Source organism: Colobus angolensis, unplaced genomic scaffold, assembly GCF_000951035.1.
Source record: "Colobus angolensis palliatus isolate OR3802 unplaced genomic scaffold, Cang.pa_1.0 Scaffold46, whole genome shotgun sequence".
In the NCBI taxonomy this organism is placed as follows: Eukaryota; Metazoa; Chordata; class Mammalia; order Primates; family Cercopithecidae; genus Colobus; species Colobus angolensis.
The window spans coordinates 4,026,830-4,042,095 of record NW_012118043.1 but is presented as its reverse complement, the minus strand read 5'-3'; the positions used below and the strand labels follow the sequence as shown (position 1 = coordinate 4,042,095).

General features: G+C 36.1%; 1 protein-coding gene across 3 annotated transcripts in view; it reads left to right on the top strand.

The window, feature by feature from the left end:
• The window catches only part of PLS1 (plastin 1), a 112,991-nt gene extending 98,049 nt beyond the window's left edge, over positions 1–14,942 (top strand). For all 3 annotated transcript variants that reach the window (XM_011958080.1, XM_011958082.1, XM_011958081.1), the window contains 4 exons: positions 5,027–5,160; positions 5,616–5,739; positions 12,780–12,904; positions 13,151–14,942. In XM_011958080.1, coding sequence (XP_011813470.1) covers positions 5,027–5,160; positions 5,616–5,739; positions 12,780–12,904; positions 13,151–13,286 — 519 coding nt within the window. In that variant the 3' untranslated portion in view covers positions 13,287–14,942. The remainder of the gene's footprint in view (positions 1–5,026; positions 5,161–5,615; positions 5,740–12,779; positions 12,905–13,150) is intronic.
• The last annotated feature ends 324 nt before the right edge of the window (positions 14,943–15,266 follow it).

The following is a 15,266-nucleotide window of genomic DNA, read 5'->3' as shown; positions in this document are numbered from 1 at the left end:
GGGTGAGGTGGCGGGTGCCTGTAGTCCCAGCTACTTGGGAGGCTGAGGCAGGAGAATGGCGTAAACCCGGGAGGCGGAGCTTGCAGTGAGCTGAGATCCGGCCACTGCACTCCAGCCTGGGCGACAGAGTGAGACTCTGCCTCAAAAAAATAAAATAAAATAAAATTGACACACCCATAAGATGAAGTAAAATGTGCCATTAAAAATAGTGTTTGACAGGAACAGAAAACCAAACACTGCATGTTCTCACTCATAAATGGGTGTTGAACAGTGAGGACACAGGGACACAGGTAGTGGAACATCACACACCCAGGCCTGTCAGGGGGTGAGGGGAAAGGGGAGGGAGAGCATTAGGACAAATACCTAATGCATGCGGGGCTTAAAACCTAGATGATGGGGGCCGGACGCAGTGGCTCACACCTGTAATCCCATCATTTTGGGAGGCTGAGGCAGGTGGATCACGAGGTCAGGAGTTAGAGGCCAGCCTGGCCAACATAGTGAAAGCCCGTCTCTACTAAAAATACAAAAAATTAGCTGGGCATAGTGGCAGGCACCTGTAATCCCAGCTACTTGGGAGGCTGAGGCAGGAGAATGGCTTGAACCGGCGGAGGCTGCAGTGAGCCGAGATGTGCCATTGCATTCCAGCCTGGGTAACAGAGCGAAACTCCATCTCGAGAAAAAAATAAAAATACCTAGATGACGGGTTGATGGGTGCAGCAAACCACCATGGCATATGTATACCTATGTAACAATCCTGCATGTTCTGCACGTGTATACCGGAACTTAAAGTATAATCAAACAAAGAAAAAATAGTGTTTTAGTAATAGTGGTATGGAAATGAGCAGGACACAAAATTATATATATACATAATATGAATCTAATTTGTTTAAAATACATAACACACACAGAGATGCATTCAAAAGGGACTTTGGGTTTTTCATGTCTATAGAATGAAAATGTATTTATAGACACTGTAATTTTTAAAGAAAAAAATTTAAAAAGACCTTTAAAGGGAAATATAATATTAAAAGTAGTTAAATGTGTGGTATAATTATGAAGAGTTATATTTTTCAGCATTTCTAGTAATTGGACTGCCTGCATTTTTAATTTCATTTGATTTGCATATAATTCTTTTCATGGGAGTATAATTCAGAAAATTTTATTGACTAATTTCATGTAAGTTTTTTTCTCCAAAATTCTGAATGCAAAATGTAACAAGAAAACAGAAATTAACCATTCATTATACCTGGAATTTTAATGTGAACTACAAATAAATACATATGTCACAAATGAATCATATGCAGAATACTTTTCCACAAGTATAGAATGAAACATAAAGCCTGAAGTAAATTCAAGATGTTTAAAAAATGAAGAAGCAGTACTTTCATGACACATTATCACAGGGAATTACTTTATGGAATTATTTTATGGAATTTGGACAATAATCAATAGATGTCACTTTCCTTCGGTTACAAAGTTCTTAAAGCTGCACCATTAAAATAGCCTTTCTTCATTTTTTTTTTTTTTTTTTTTTGAGACAAGAGTCTTGCTCTGTTGCCCAGGCTGGAATGCAGTGGCGTGATCTCAGCTAACTGCAAGCTCCGCCTCCCAGGTTCATGCCATTCTCCTGCCTCAGCCTCCAGTAGCTGGGACTACAGGCGCCCGACACCATGCCGGCTAATTTTTTTGTATTTTTAGTAGAGACGAGGTTTCACCGTGTTAGCCAGGATGGTCTTGATCTCCTGACCTCGTGATCTACCTGCATCAGCCTCCCAAAGTGCTGGGATTACAGGCATGAGCCACCATGCCCGGCCTTCTTCTTTAAGTATTTATTTAACTTGAACCCTTGTGTCCCATTATGTAACTCTTCTCATTGTCCAAATGATCTAAGCTTCATTTTTGTCCAAAGCATTTAAAGTACTTGGTAGTTGATATGGTTTGGCTGTGTCCCCACCCAAATCTCATCTTGAATTGTACTCCCATATTTCCATGTGTTGTGGGAGGGACCCAGTGGGAGACAATTTGAATCATGGGGGCAGTTCCCCCATACTGTTCTCATGGTAGTGAATACGAATTAGGAGATCTGATGGTTTTATCAGGGGTTTCTGCTTTTGCATCTTCCTCATTTTCTCTTGCTGCTGCCATGTAAATAGTGCCTTTTGCTTCCCACCATGATTCTGAGGCCTTCCCAGCCATGTGGAACTGTAAGTCCAATTAAACCTCTTTTTCTTCCCAGTCTTGGATATGTCTTTATCAGCAGCGTGAAAACAACTAATATAGTAATAATTTCTTCCGTTAACCCTGTGAGACTGCACTCCAAGTTTTTCTTGCTTTCTTTGTGGTCATTCTTACCTTTCATAGGTTCTTCATCTTTTAGCCTGACAACTTAGTATTTCCAAGGCCTGGTTCTTGGCCGAAAGGTCTTAACTTCTATATTTACACCCTCAGGGAGCAGATCTGTTTTTAGGGTTTTAAGTACAGGCTGAGCATCCCTTATCCAAAATACCTGGGACCAGATGTATTTCAGATATTGGAATATTTGCAGTATACTGTTGAACATCCTTAAGCTGAAAATCTGAAATGCTCCAATGAGCTTTTCTTTTGAGTATTGTGTTGGTGCTCAAAAAGTATTAGAGTTTGGAATATTTTGGATTTTTGGATTTTCAGATTAGGGATACTCAACCTGTACTACCATACACATGGATTACCTCTAAGAACCTAATTTCTTATTCTTTCTCTAGTTTCGTACCTCTCTAGATCTCTTAGAAGTGTTCTGCCAAATTTGGAACCAACTATTGCCAATAAATAGAATATATGCTTTCCCTTATGTTAGCACCTGTTTCCAGTTTCTCTTTCAATGCTGGTCATATCAATATGTTCTTAGGCCTCTATACTAGCAACCTGAACTCCTTTCTCGCCATCATTTCTCTTAGGAACTTTGGTATAACTGTAAAGCAGATGGCTCTTCATTGAAACACATGTGATTACTGCAGTTTGCTATAAAATTCTCCCACTGAAATGGGTGTCCATGGTAAATATGCTGGCTTTTTACTCTTCTGTACACAGTGTTAAGTAATTCAAGTGCTAATGTTATTTTCCATAAATTAGGAATCTATTCTGTTTTTTAAAATCAACATTCTTATAGCATATATTTCTTTTAAGCAGTCTAAGCCTATAATTTAATATGATTCCAAACAATTTTTTGAAATATTATCTCTGCATTAAAAAACTCCTTAAAAATTTTTTTAGAAATAGGGTTTCACTATGGTGCCCAGGCTGGAGTGCATGCTATTCACAGGCGTGATTATAGCCCACTACAGCCTTGAACTCCTGCCCTTAAGTGATCCTCCTGCCTCAACCTAAGTAGCTGGGACTACTGGCATGCCACCACACCCAGCTTCTCCTTGGATTTTAAAAAAATGAATACATATCAAACATTTTATTTAATTTGTGAAGTGAGCCAGGCAGATGTTATAGCAGGCTCAAAGATCTTCCATTTTTATTTGTAGTAAATTGAACTTTGGGAATTTGGATTCTCTTTTTTAAAGAACAATAACCATATATTTGTACAAATTCTTTTATTAGCTGTCTCACATTTCCTGGAAATATTTTCTTACTATTGGGAAAAATGTATCTATGTACCTCAGGTTAGACTGTTTTGTAATGGTGCCTTAACTAACTTTTGGAAGAAAATTAAGAAAAATAGTGTTCTCCTTTTAAATGTTTATTCCAAAAAGTACTTAATGTAAGTACTTTTGTTCCTACTGGTGATAAGATTATGAGAGCTTATAATTTCACTGGAGCAAAAAGACTCAGATACATAAAAATTTATAAATTCTGATGTAAGAAACACAGCACTAGATGATGGAGATAAAAAAACCTATTGACTCCAGGATAGACAAAAAAAGTATGAGAGAAAGGACCCAGCTGGACTTATATCACTGGAAAGAAGTATGTATGTGTGGTCGGGGAGGGTAAACAATTTATTAGGTGTTTATGTATCAGATTCTTACTTTAGGCAGGGCATTGTGCTGGAAGTGGATAGATTGGTGCATGAAAAAATTTTTGTCCTTTAGAACAAGCTTATACTACAGTTGTTGAAAGGAAACACATAAAAGGCTAAGTATAAGTAGAAGATGGTGCATAAGCATTACAAAATAAGCATTCTTAGGAGTTCAAGCAAAGGATAGATCATTATTAGCTGGTACAGTTAAGGCTAAGCCTTTATTGAAGAAAGGGACCAAAAGCTGAATTTTAGAGGATGAGTAAGCTCTGGGTAAAGAATATTGGAGATGAAGTTAGATTCTTAATAAAACAATTACTTTCTTCCCTTTTTAAAAAATTTAAATCTAAAGAAAACATCATCTATTACTTCTATTAAAGGAAAGCAGGAAACCTTGGTTTTTAGTCACAGATGTACCACTAATAAGCTATTTCATCTTGGATAGTCAAGAATTTTTTTTTTTTTTTTTTGAGACGGAGTTTTTGCTGTGTTGCCCAGGCTGGAAGGCAATGGCGCGATCTTGGCTCACTGCAACCTCCACCTCCCAGGTTCAAGTGATTCTCCTGCCTCAGCCCCCTGAGTAGCTGGAATTACAGGCACCCACCACCACGCCTGGCTAATTTTTGTATTTTTAGTAGAGATGAGGTTTCATGTTGGCCAGGCTGGTCTCGAACTCTTGACCTCAGGTGATCCACTTGCCTCAGCCTCCCAAAGTGCTAGGATTACAGGCATGAGTGACCACGTCTGGCCTGGAGAGTCGAGACTTTTAGAATAGGGAGGGGATTTTAAAACTTTCCAGCCAGTTGTTCCTCTATTTAGGTTAACCCACTCAGTGCTTTAATATCTTCAACTATAAAATGGAAATAATTATGTCCTTGCTTTCCCTGGGTTATTATTATGAAATTGGTCATATAAATTTAAGATGTCATCATAACTGTTTTTCAGATGGCTGAACTAGGCTGGCGTATTTAGGAGATATATTTTTAAAAATCTGTTTTATACCCAACTTTTACTTATTTATAGATTGAAAACTGTAACTATGCAGTGGAACTTGGGAAGAACAAGGCCAAATTCTCCTTGGTTGGCATTGCTGGGCAGGACCTAAATGAAGGGAATTCAACACTTACCCTGGCATTGGTATGGCAGCTGATGAGAAGGTAAAGGCTGATATGTTGGTACCAACACTGCCTGTTTCCTCCAACAAGTAATCTGAACTAAACTTTTAGCTATGTTTGAACAATAATGAACACAGAAGAAATATACAATGTAAAATATTTTAATTTTTAAAGGATTTACTGTTGATTATGGTTTTTTTAAAATTATATTTTATTTAAAAATGGGTCAATATCCAGAAACACTATTACTTTTATTAATGCCTCTTAAAAATGGCTTCATAAGGAATTGCTTTAAGTTTTAAAACTACCATGTAGTAGTTTTTGTTTTTGATTAATGAGGTTTGTAACTTTGGAATGTAACTGGGTGCAAATGCCAGACTAAAATTAGAAATATTTATTAGAACTGAACTATTCCTTAAGTATTTATCTAAGCATTGATATAAATTAAAGCAAATTTTACCCTTTTCAGTCTCAAATATATATCTTTTCTGTTGCAGGTACACATTGAATGTGTTATCAGATCTTGGAGAGGGTGAAAAAGTAAATGATGAAATTATTATTAAATGGGTCAATCAGACTCTTAAAAGTGCAAACAAAAAGACTTCTATTTCCAGCTTCAAGGTAAGCAAGAGTCTTAAATTTTTTTTTTTTTCATTGGTATAGGAAGGAATTTTTTTCTGTTTTGAGACGGAGTCTCGCTCTGTCACCCAGGCTGGAGGGCAGTGGCACGATCTCGGCTCACTGCAAGCTCTGCCTCCCAGGTCACATCATTCTCCTGCCTCAGCCTCCCAAGTAGCTGGGACTACAGGCGCCCGCCACTACACCCGGTTAACTTTTTTGTGTGTGTTTTTAGTAGAGACAGGGTTTCACCATGTTAGCCAGGATGGTCTCGATCTCCTGACCTTGTGATCTGCCCACCTCGGCTTCCCAAAGTGCTGGGATTACAGGCGTAAGCCACTGTGCCTGGCCAGAAACGAATTTTTATTGGAAATTACATTGGTTTGGCTTAGAATTATATTAATGTTGTATGTCAGAAACATGATTTATGAGTTTAGGCATACTAATTATTTGGCATGTGTAAACTTGAAATATTGTTTGAATTACTAAATTTTTGATTGGTTGTCCAGTTAAGTATAAATGCAGGTTAATATTATCTGACTCTGGTAATCTAATCTTAAAAAATAAACAGAATAGAGCCAAAAAAAATCCAGTTATCAAATGAAAAAGATAAGAAGCCATTGTTTATATAGGACCTATAATGTTTTGTGCTCCCTAGCAGCAGTCTCAGAATTGTATTGACATCATTTCCAAGGCATAACAGAGCCAGCCAAACCGATTCAAGTGGGAATTGAGAAAACTGGTAGGAAAAAAATCTTGTCATCTGGCTTCATAATGGCACTTAACACTCACTTCCGAGCATTTCTGGATGATTCATAAAGCACTCAAAATGTAATCTGTACATATGTACCCACTAATTTTCATGCATTTCCATTGTGTTTTGCTTTTGCATGCAAGCCGATGTTAGCTACAAATAAGCATGTCTGCTTGTACACATTCATTCAGTGAGCCTTGTGTTTGTGATTTTATTATGTATGAAAAACTGCAATCAATTTGTTTTTTTACTGAAATAAAGTACAAAGAGATGAAACACTAAGCTATCCTAAGAGATATCTACCCATTTTTATTTCTCTCTTTGCCTTTGCTCTATATGCTTAATTACAAAGTGAAAGAAATGTCAGAAATTTATCAATTCAATCTTCTCATGTTTACCAAAAACTGAGGCCCAACGCGGTTTTAACAGGACAGCTGGATATTGGCAGAGATGTTGCCTGAGTCCTAGTTCAATAGCTTTTTTTTTTTTTTTCCTTTTTCCTTTTTTATCTTGGAAGAAACTAATGACACTGAGTTTTTGTTACTTCTTTTTTTTTTTTTTAAGTAATTTTCAATCCATGATTTGTCTCTCTGTGTTTTAGACATAGAACACAAAAATATAAAATAGCAATGGGCATTGTATCATAAAATTCTCTAATTGGCAGTTATTCTTTAAAATTGTTATGTTGAAATTATATGCATTTGCACATTAATTTATAGAAAATATTAAGCATGTATATAGCTAATACAAAATATTTAGGAGCAAATTAATATTTATTGAGCTCCTATTAAGTAACTTTTCTAAGTAAAGAAAAGGGTATAAAGTATAGGAAATTAATTTGGCCCTCAGAGTGTTCACCATTTATTTTAAAGACAAAGATTGTATAACTGAGAGGGTAACAATACTATACAGTAAATGACAAAATTCAAGTAATACAACTAATATTGTGGATGAAAAGTGTGATCATTTCCAATTGAATGGTCAGTGAAGAGCCGATAAAGACAGCTGGATTTGAACATCATAGATGGCGGGAGGATTTGAATTGGTGGAGAGAAAGGGGGATAACAAACTTAGAAGAGTCCATCTTGAATAAAGGCATGTCTCAAAGTTAGGAGAAATAGGATGGTTCCTAAGGGATGCTGTGCAAGACATAAATTGGGTCAAGATTGTGGAGGATTTTGGCCTAAATAAAGGATATTGAGTAAAGGGATAAGAAAGTAAGTAAGATAAGTAAATAAGAAAGGCAATTATTTTAGGAATACTAATCTGAATGTGGTGAACAGGGGAGGGAGAATAGTGTAACTGCAAGGACAGTGCAGAAGAATCCAAGGCAGTACTCAAGGTGTGAAGTAATAAGGGGGTTGGGGCTGGGAATGGAAATGGTAAGATTAGAAAGCTATGAGTTATTGCAAAAGAAGAACTAGGATTTGGCTTCCTGATTTGGGGAAGAAGAGGGGAGGGAAGAGCCAAAAATCTTGATGTTTTGGGCACGGGTAACTGGAAAACAGATAACACTAATAGAAATGGGGATGTCATGAGGTACAGCTGCTTCCTGGAAAAGGTGATGAATTCAGTTTTAGGCTTGAATTTGAGGTAATTTTAGGAAAATGGCAGTGAAAGGAGATATTAAAACTGGAAAGACAGACTTGGTGATCAGTTGAATAAAAGAGTTGAGAAATGGGAGTGCATAAACCTTTTAAGGAAGAGCAACCATAGAGAACAGCCGACTTGAGAGTTTGGCTCTACTTAGAACTGAGGTGGCAGAAACATCGCAAAAGTGCTTGGCATTTTGCATATGCTTAATGATAAAATCTTTAAAGAGAGCGCAAATAGTAAAGAAATGAGGCAGTGAATGCTAAAACATAGTTGAGGTGAGGGAGGCTTTTTTCCAACTACAGAAGGCATTATGTTTGAAGGCTATATTAAGTGGTACTAGCAGAAAAAACATTTTAATTATAATCAAGGTAGCAGTATAACTAAGAATTTCAGAAAAGACAAATTTACCCTTTTTAGCCACAAAATAAATTTCCCTTGCTAAGAAGATAGAGAAGGTGGTATATCAGCAAATAATAATAATTACCATTTATTGAGTCCTTTGTGTCACTGTGTTAATAAGCACTTTACACATTGTTTCTTTTAATTAAACACTGAGCAAAAATGTGAGCATTAGAGAAGTTAAGTAACTGTCTACTGTCATACAACTTTTAAGCAGAACAGCTGGGTTTCATATCCAGGTCTGTCTACGCACAAGTGGAAAGCCAAGCTTTGGAGTTTTATGGTCCTGGGTTGACTCTTGGCTGAGCTACTGATTAGCTGTGTAACATACTGCTCATTTATTACATAAATATTCAAAGCTTGCCCTGTGTCAGCTGCCTTGCTAGTCGCTGTGGCTACATAGTGCCCTCAAAGAGCTCACTATTCAGGGAAGGTGGCAAATAAGAAAACAAGAATCACAGTATGGGGTGTCAGCAATACTATATAAATTAGCTAAGGGGGGAGTGTGGGACCACATGAGAAGGGCATCTGTTTTACAGAAACCTTAGCAGTTTATACTAACAGCAGGGCTACATCTACTGATGAATAAACTACTGGCTCAGCATTTAGTATCTGTGTGACCATGGGCAAGTTAATAATTTCTCTATTCTTCAGTTTCCCCATATCTAAAATGGGGAAATTAATAATCCCTATCTACTAAGACTGTTGTTAGACTACAAAAGTTAACAAAATGTAAAGAGCTTAACAGTACCTAGCACATATTAAGGGCACATAAATACCACGCTGTTGGCATTGCTAATATATAAAGGGCATCATATGTGGCGGGGCAGGGCAGTCTGCTGAGCCTTTTAGGGAAGTCTGGTGGCCACATCACTGTTTTTCTACATTTATTTATTTATTTATTTAAATTTTTTGAGATGGAGTCTTGCTCTGTTGCCCAGGCTGGAGTGCAGTGGTGCAATCTCAGCTCACTTCAACCTCCGCCTCCCAGGGTCAGGCAATTCTCCTGCCTCAGCCTCCTGAACCACCATGCCCGGCCTTTCCACTTTTATTTTTTAAAATGACAGAGGGGCCAGGCGCGGTGGCTCAAGCCTGTAATCCCAGCACTTTGGGAGGCCGAGACGGGTGGATCACCAGGTCAGGAGATCGAGACCATCCTGGCTAACAGGGTGAAACCCTGTCTCTACTAAAAAATACAAAAAACCAGCTGGGCAAGGTGGCGGGTGCCTGTAGTCCCAGCTACTTGGGAGGCTGAGGCCGGAGAATGGCGTGAACCGGGGAAGCGGAGCTTGCAGTGAGCTGAGATCCGGCCACTGCACTCCAGCCTGGACGACAGAACAAGACTCCGTCTCAAAAAATAAATAAATAAATAAAATGACAGAAACAGCAGTGGAATGAAATGTTCTAATATGTATCAAATAAAGGGAAAAACCATTATCTTGAAAATCAAGCTCTAGGTAATTCTAGATTAAGATAATGAAATTCTTTTTGCTGAGGTCATTTCTTTATGATTAACTTAAGGAAATAAAAGGAAAAATAATGGAAATGTCTTTATATACTAACCTAAGGGTTTTCACTGTAACCCCTTTCCCTTTGCAAAAGTAAAATGTCTTTCACTGATAATGTACGAATTAGAGGATTTGGAAGACAGGGCTATTTTATCGAAAACAAGAAGATAAGAGATCTGATACAATCTTTAGAAACTTAAATTTTTCATTCAACTCAGTAGAAGCTTTACCCAAAGTAACTCATAAGAAAATGGGTGGGAAAAATACTTGTTTCCTAAATCTAAATGAAATATTTAAAATAACACAAATATATAAATAAGGAATCAAATTATAGCACAATTAAGTCACTTGTCTTTTAAAAAATTAATCATAAATATATGAAAGATAAGCCCATAGAAATTAAAATTTATTCTAGAATGAAATAAATATTATTTTTAGAAAGTATAATACAGTACACATTTAGAGTCATCTAGAGAGCTTATTAAAAATGTAGATTCTCAGCCTCATTCATAGATAACCTGACATTAGTTTGAGTGGAGCTAGATTTGCACTTTTAACAAGTACCCCACATAATTTTCATGTAGGTGGTCTGCAGATATATTGAGCAAACAGGTATGATAATTTCTCAGAAACAGAGAAGATACGAAAAGCAGATCCAGATTACCAGCATCAGATAGACTTAAAGGACCTAATTATTTTTACCCTTACCCCTGCCCAAAGATCTATATCATAAAATGTACATTCCTAATAAGAATATTACCCCTGCCCAAAGATCTGTATCATAAAATGAACATTCCTAGTAAGACTATAAATTTTTGTAAAATTAATAAATGAGGCCGGGCACGGTGGCTCACGTCTGTAATCCCAGCACTTTGGGAGGCCAAGGTAGGTGGATCACGAGGTCAGGAGATTGAGACCATCCTAGCTAACATGGTGAAACCCCATCTCTACTAAAAATACAAAAAAAATTAGCCAGGCATGGTAGCGGGCGCCTGTAGTCCCAGCTACTCAGGAGGCTGGGGCAGGAGAATGGCCAGAACCCGGGAGGCAGAGCTTGTAGTGAGCCAAAATCACGCCACTGCACTCCAGCCCGGGCAACAGAGTGAGACTCCGTGTCAAAAAAAAAAAAAAAAAAAAGTAATAAATGAAGTGGCTGATCGTGGTTCAAAGAAGCCTGTTACTCTTCTTCACATGGCTTCAAATTGTTTCATTAGATATTGACTAAGAACTGACATTTGGCTAGAGCCTATACTAGATGCTTTCACCTATACCACCTCAGTATTCCTAAGAATCCTATGACATTCTACTTTAGGGATTAGGAAAGGGTGCTCTGGCTTCAAGTAACAGAAACCCAATTTCAAGTGGTCTAAACTGAAAGGAAAGGTATTGACCACAATAACAGTAATCCAGAGGTAGGGTAGACTTCTGGATTGGTTGAACCAATAATTGAAGAATGTCATTCGGAACTCGATTTTTTTTTCCCATCTCTGCTTTGCCATCTAATGTGCCAGCTTCACCCTAAAGCTGGTTTTCCTTTTGATCATAGGATAGTTGCTGCTTGTGACAGAGGTTTCATCTGCCATTCACATCCAGGAGGAGGGGTTGCTGGCTTTCCATAACATAGGCCCAAATTAAATCACTGTGGTAATAGAATAGGATTCCTCTATTTGGCTTAGACCAGTGTTTTGAAACCTTAAAAGAAAATTATCCTCTAAGGAATATTTTTAGACATTTTTTCCCTTTTTGTCTCTCTCCCATGAAATTTTAATGCAGAGATACACTGTATACCTGTTCATGCACTGTATGCTTTATACATAAAAAAGGTTACCACTCTGCCTCCATTGAGAATGCTTGACCTAGGTTAATTTAGATTCACTCCTGGAACTGTGAATGTCGGCTTTCCTTGAAGCTTATGTCTATGTGAAGGAGGTATGGGTATAGAGCAAACATATGGGTTCTATTTGTATAGAAGAAGTAAAGAGTGGGTAGATTCCGGGTAGGCAAGCAGTGGTGGCCACTACTCAAGCTGAGAGAGAGAACAAATAATTTGTTCAAGTACTGAGAAGTGGTAAAAATCAGTTCAGACCAGGATGTCTGATTTCATCTGCAATGCACTATTCACTACAATTTAGTTGTCCATTTTTAGCTTGCCTTGGTGGTAACTTCAAAATGGAGAGACTCTTGGGCATTTTAGAGTCAGACTGTCATGGGTTCAAATACCAGTTCTGTATTTACTGGTTGTGTAAACAAGTCATTTGAGCTATCTTAGGAACTTCCTGTTCTTCATCTTTTTTTAAAAAAGAATTCCTTTACTATCAATATGCTAGGGTTTAAAAGGTGGATTAAATAAACTAAAACATGTAAAACAACAAGAACAATGTCTTTGTAAATGTTCCCTTTCGCTATTTCATTTTTCTTTCTGAAAAATATTAAGGGAAGGCTTTGGGATTTATGGTCTAAGAAATATATGAGTAGAATTTAAAAATTGTTAATTAAAAATTCATCTACTCCCTTTCAAATTACAGAATAGAAACTATAGTTAGCATACTTAGGAGCTATCACGTCTACAAACCTTATTCAGGTATGCTGACAACTCTATGTAAAGATTTAAGGAAAAGTATATTTTAAATGGTTTATTTATGTGTGCTGGTTGCAGAAAAGCTGAACGTTAGGTTAGGTACAAAGAATTTATAGATTGCCTTCAGTTATATGATCAGAAGAGTCTGAAAATAATGAAAATTAAAGGTCAGAAGTTTATGAATGTTCATCTATGCTTTGTTTTCTAGGATAAATCTATAAGCACAAGTTTACCTGTTCTAGATTTAATAGATGCCATTGCACCAAATGCAGTTCGTCAAGAAATGATCAGGAGAGAAAACTTATCTGATGAGGACAAGCTGAACAATGCTAAGTAAGCCTTTATGGTTTATATTAGAACACAGTGGCCCTTTAATTCTCTAAAATCCTTATAGGAAAGGTTACTATGCCCTTAAAATTCGTATTTTTAAATATAACTTGTATGGGGAATATGATTTAAGACTCACAAACTTAACCTTTTCGTAAAACTAATCTTGTCACAATATTTCACTCTTTTGTTAAAATATGTTAAGTGAAAACACAGTGGATAACACCAAGATATTTTTCTTGTCTCTTCAAGATATGCCATTTCAGTTGCTCGGAAGATCGGTGCCCGGATATATGCATTACCTGATGACCTCGTAGAAGTAAAACCAAAGATGGTTATGACGGTGTTTGCATGCTTAATGGGAAAAGGACTGAACAGAATAAAATAATAATTTCATATGATTTTCTGCCACATTAAACATATTGTATGCCTCACAGTTTACAGGATACTGAAATGTAGTGGGTGTGTAAAACCAGAGATTATTTGTATGTTCAAAATAGTTATATATTCATTAATGAATTCAATATCCTGTTCATACTAGTTAGAGCTGGTCAGCCTTTTTGGATAACACAGTTAATTTACCAACTGCTAAAGATAATAAAATATATTCATAATCAAGCTGATACTTCGTGATTAAATTATTTTTGTTGCTTAAAAGTCATATTAAGACTAATTCTTTTTTATGGTTCAGAAAAGATGAATACAAAAGTTTTTGCAGGTTCTGCTGTGAAATGTGTTTTGTTTTTTTGTGTGTTAATTTTGATCATAAATGCATTCATACTTATAATCCAGTTTAATCCTTTTATTTGCTTCCTCCAACTATTTAAAGTGGTCCAAAAACACTTTTCTGTAAGTTTCTATACTGTCTAAAATGTTCTGGTGACAAGAATTGTTTATTAATATCAAACTTTTTATATATGAGAACTAATTCTTGAATAAACCCCAAAGTTCACTCTCTTAAGTAGCAGCAGCTTTTTACTTAAAATTTAATTTTAACTACATTGATACCTTACATATCCTAGTTTGGTAATACAGCTTTAACTATGTCATGCAACATATATATGTTGGTAGGATGTTATTAGAGATACATGTGTGCATATATATATTTTTTGCACCTGTATCACCCAGCTTTTCATAAGTGGTATGTATAATTGGTCATTCAGCCAATCATCAGTATTTTTCTCCCACAACATGTGTAACACTTTTCAGTTTGTGGATATCAGATACATTAAGATTTCTTTTTATAAGTATTCATTTTGAATGTGCATATAGTTATTTGACTCCTTCCAAATACTTGTAGCCAAACATTGGCTAGAACATCCCAAGATATGTTGACACTATCCTGTTAGCTTCATATTATACTTGCTAGTTTAGGTCTCTATAGAAGCCCTATATAATTTAGAATATGCCCACTGAATATTTTTAATAGAAAGTAACATAAAGCTATATTAATGTAGAGTATTTTCATTTGTTTCTTCGTAGCCCATTACAAATTGGCAATGTTTGGTTAATGTTTGTGTTACTTGGAAATCGCTACAGCTTGGCCCTATTTTTTTCCTAAAGTTTTAGCATTAATCCATTTCTGCTGCTAACAATTGAAGCCAGAAATCTACTTCCTCCATCTTTCACTCTTAGTGCGTGAGCAATACTGTTTTGTTGTGCAACAAAAATGTCACTTTATTCCAGTGTGAATGAGTATTCTAAATTCCCCTTCTACCATTAATTTAAACATATATGTTGGTAAGAGTGAGACTGCCCATGTGTTTAGAATAGAATTTGTTAAATGAAATGATCAGGTGGAATTTTGAAATATATTCTTCTACAAAAGAGATTTCTTTCCCTTTTATATTTTGATGATTGTTTTCTTATATGAAGATTAAGATATGTTCTTGCTCTTTTATAAGATTATTTAAATTATGTTTCCCTCTGATTTTTTTTTCACCATTGTATTTACTAAGTTATTGGATTTACATGAAATCTGGCACTTTTAGGGTGTTCTTTTTCTCACAGAGTATATTTAATAAAAATGCTGTGTATATAGAAATGTGTTTGTATTTATTTCATTTGAAGAAAAATATTCAGCCTTGAAAATTAATCTAGCATAAACTTATTTTCCAGAAAACAGTTCCTAAATGAGTTAGTAAAACAACAAAAAAAATTTGTTTTTGATAATTTCTTTGAAGATGAGGGTATGTTCTTAAATATGAATAATTATTAAAAACCAACTGTGTGATTACTACAATTTAGTTTGCGCTGAAATAATTCAGGTGAATCAATCCATTCACAAATTTATCATCTATTCTGATCCAGATACTATGCTATACACTGGGAATTCAGCTGAGAAAAATACAGATGAAGTCCCCTGACC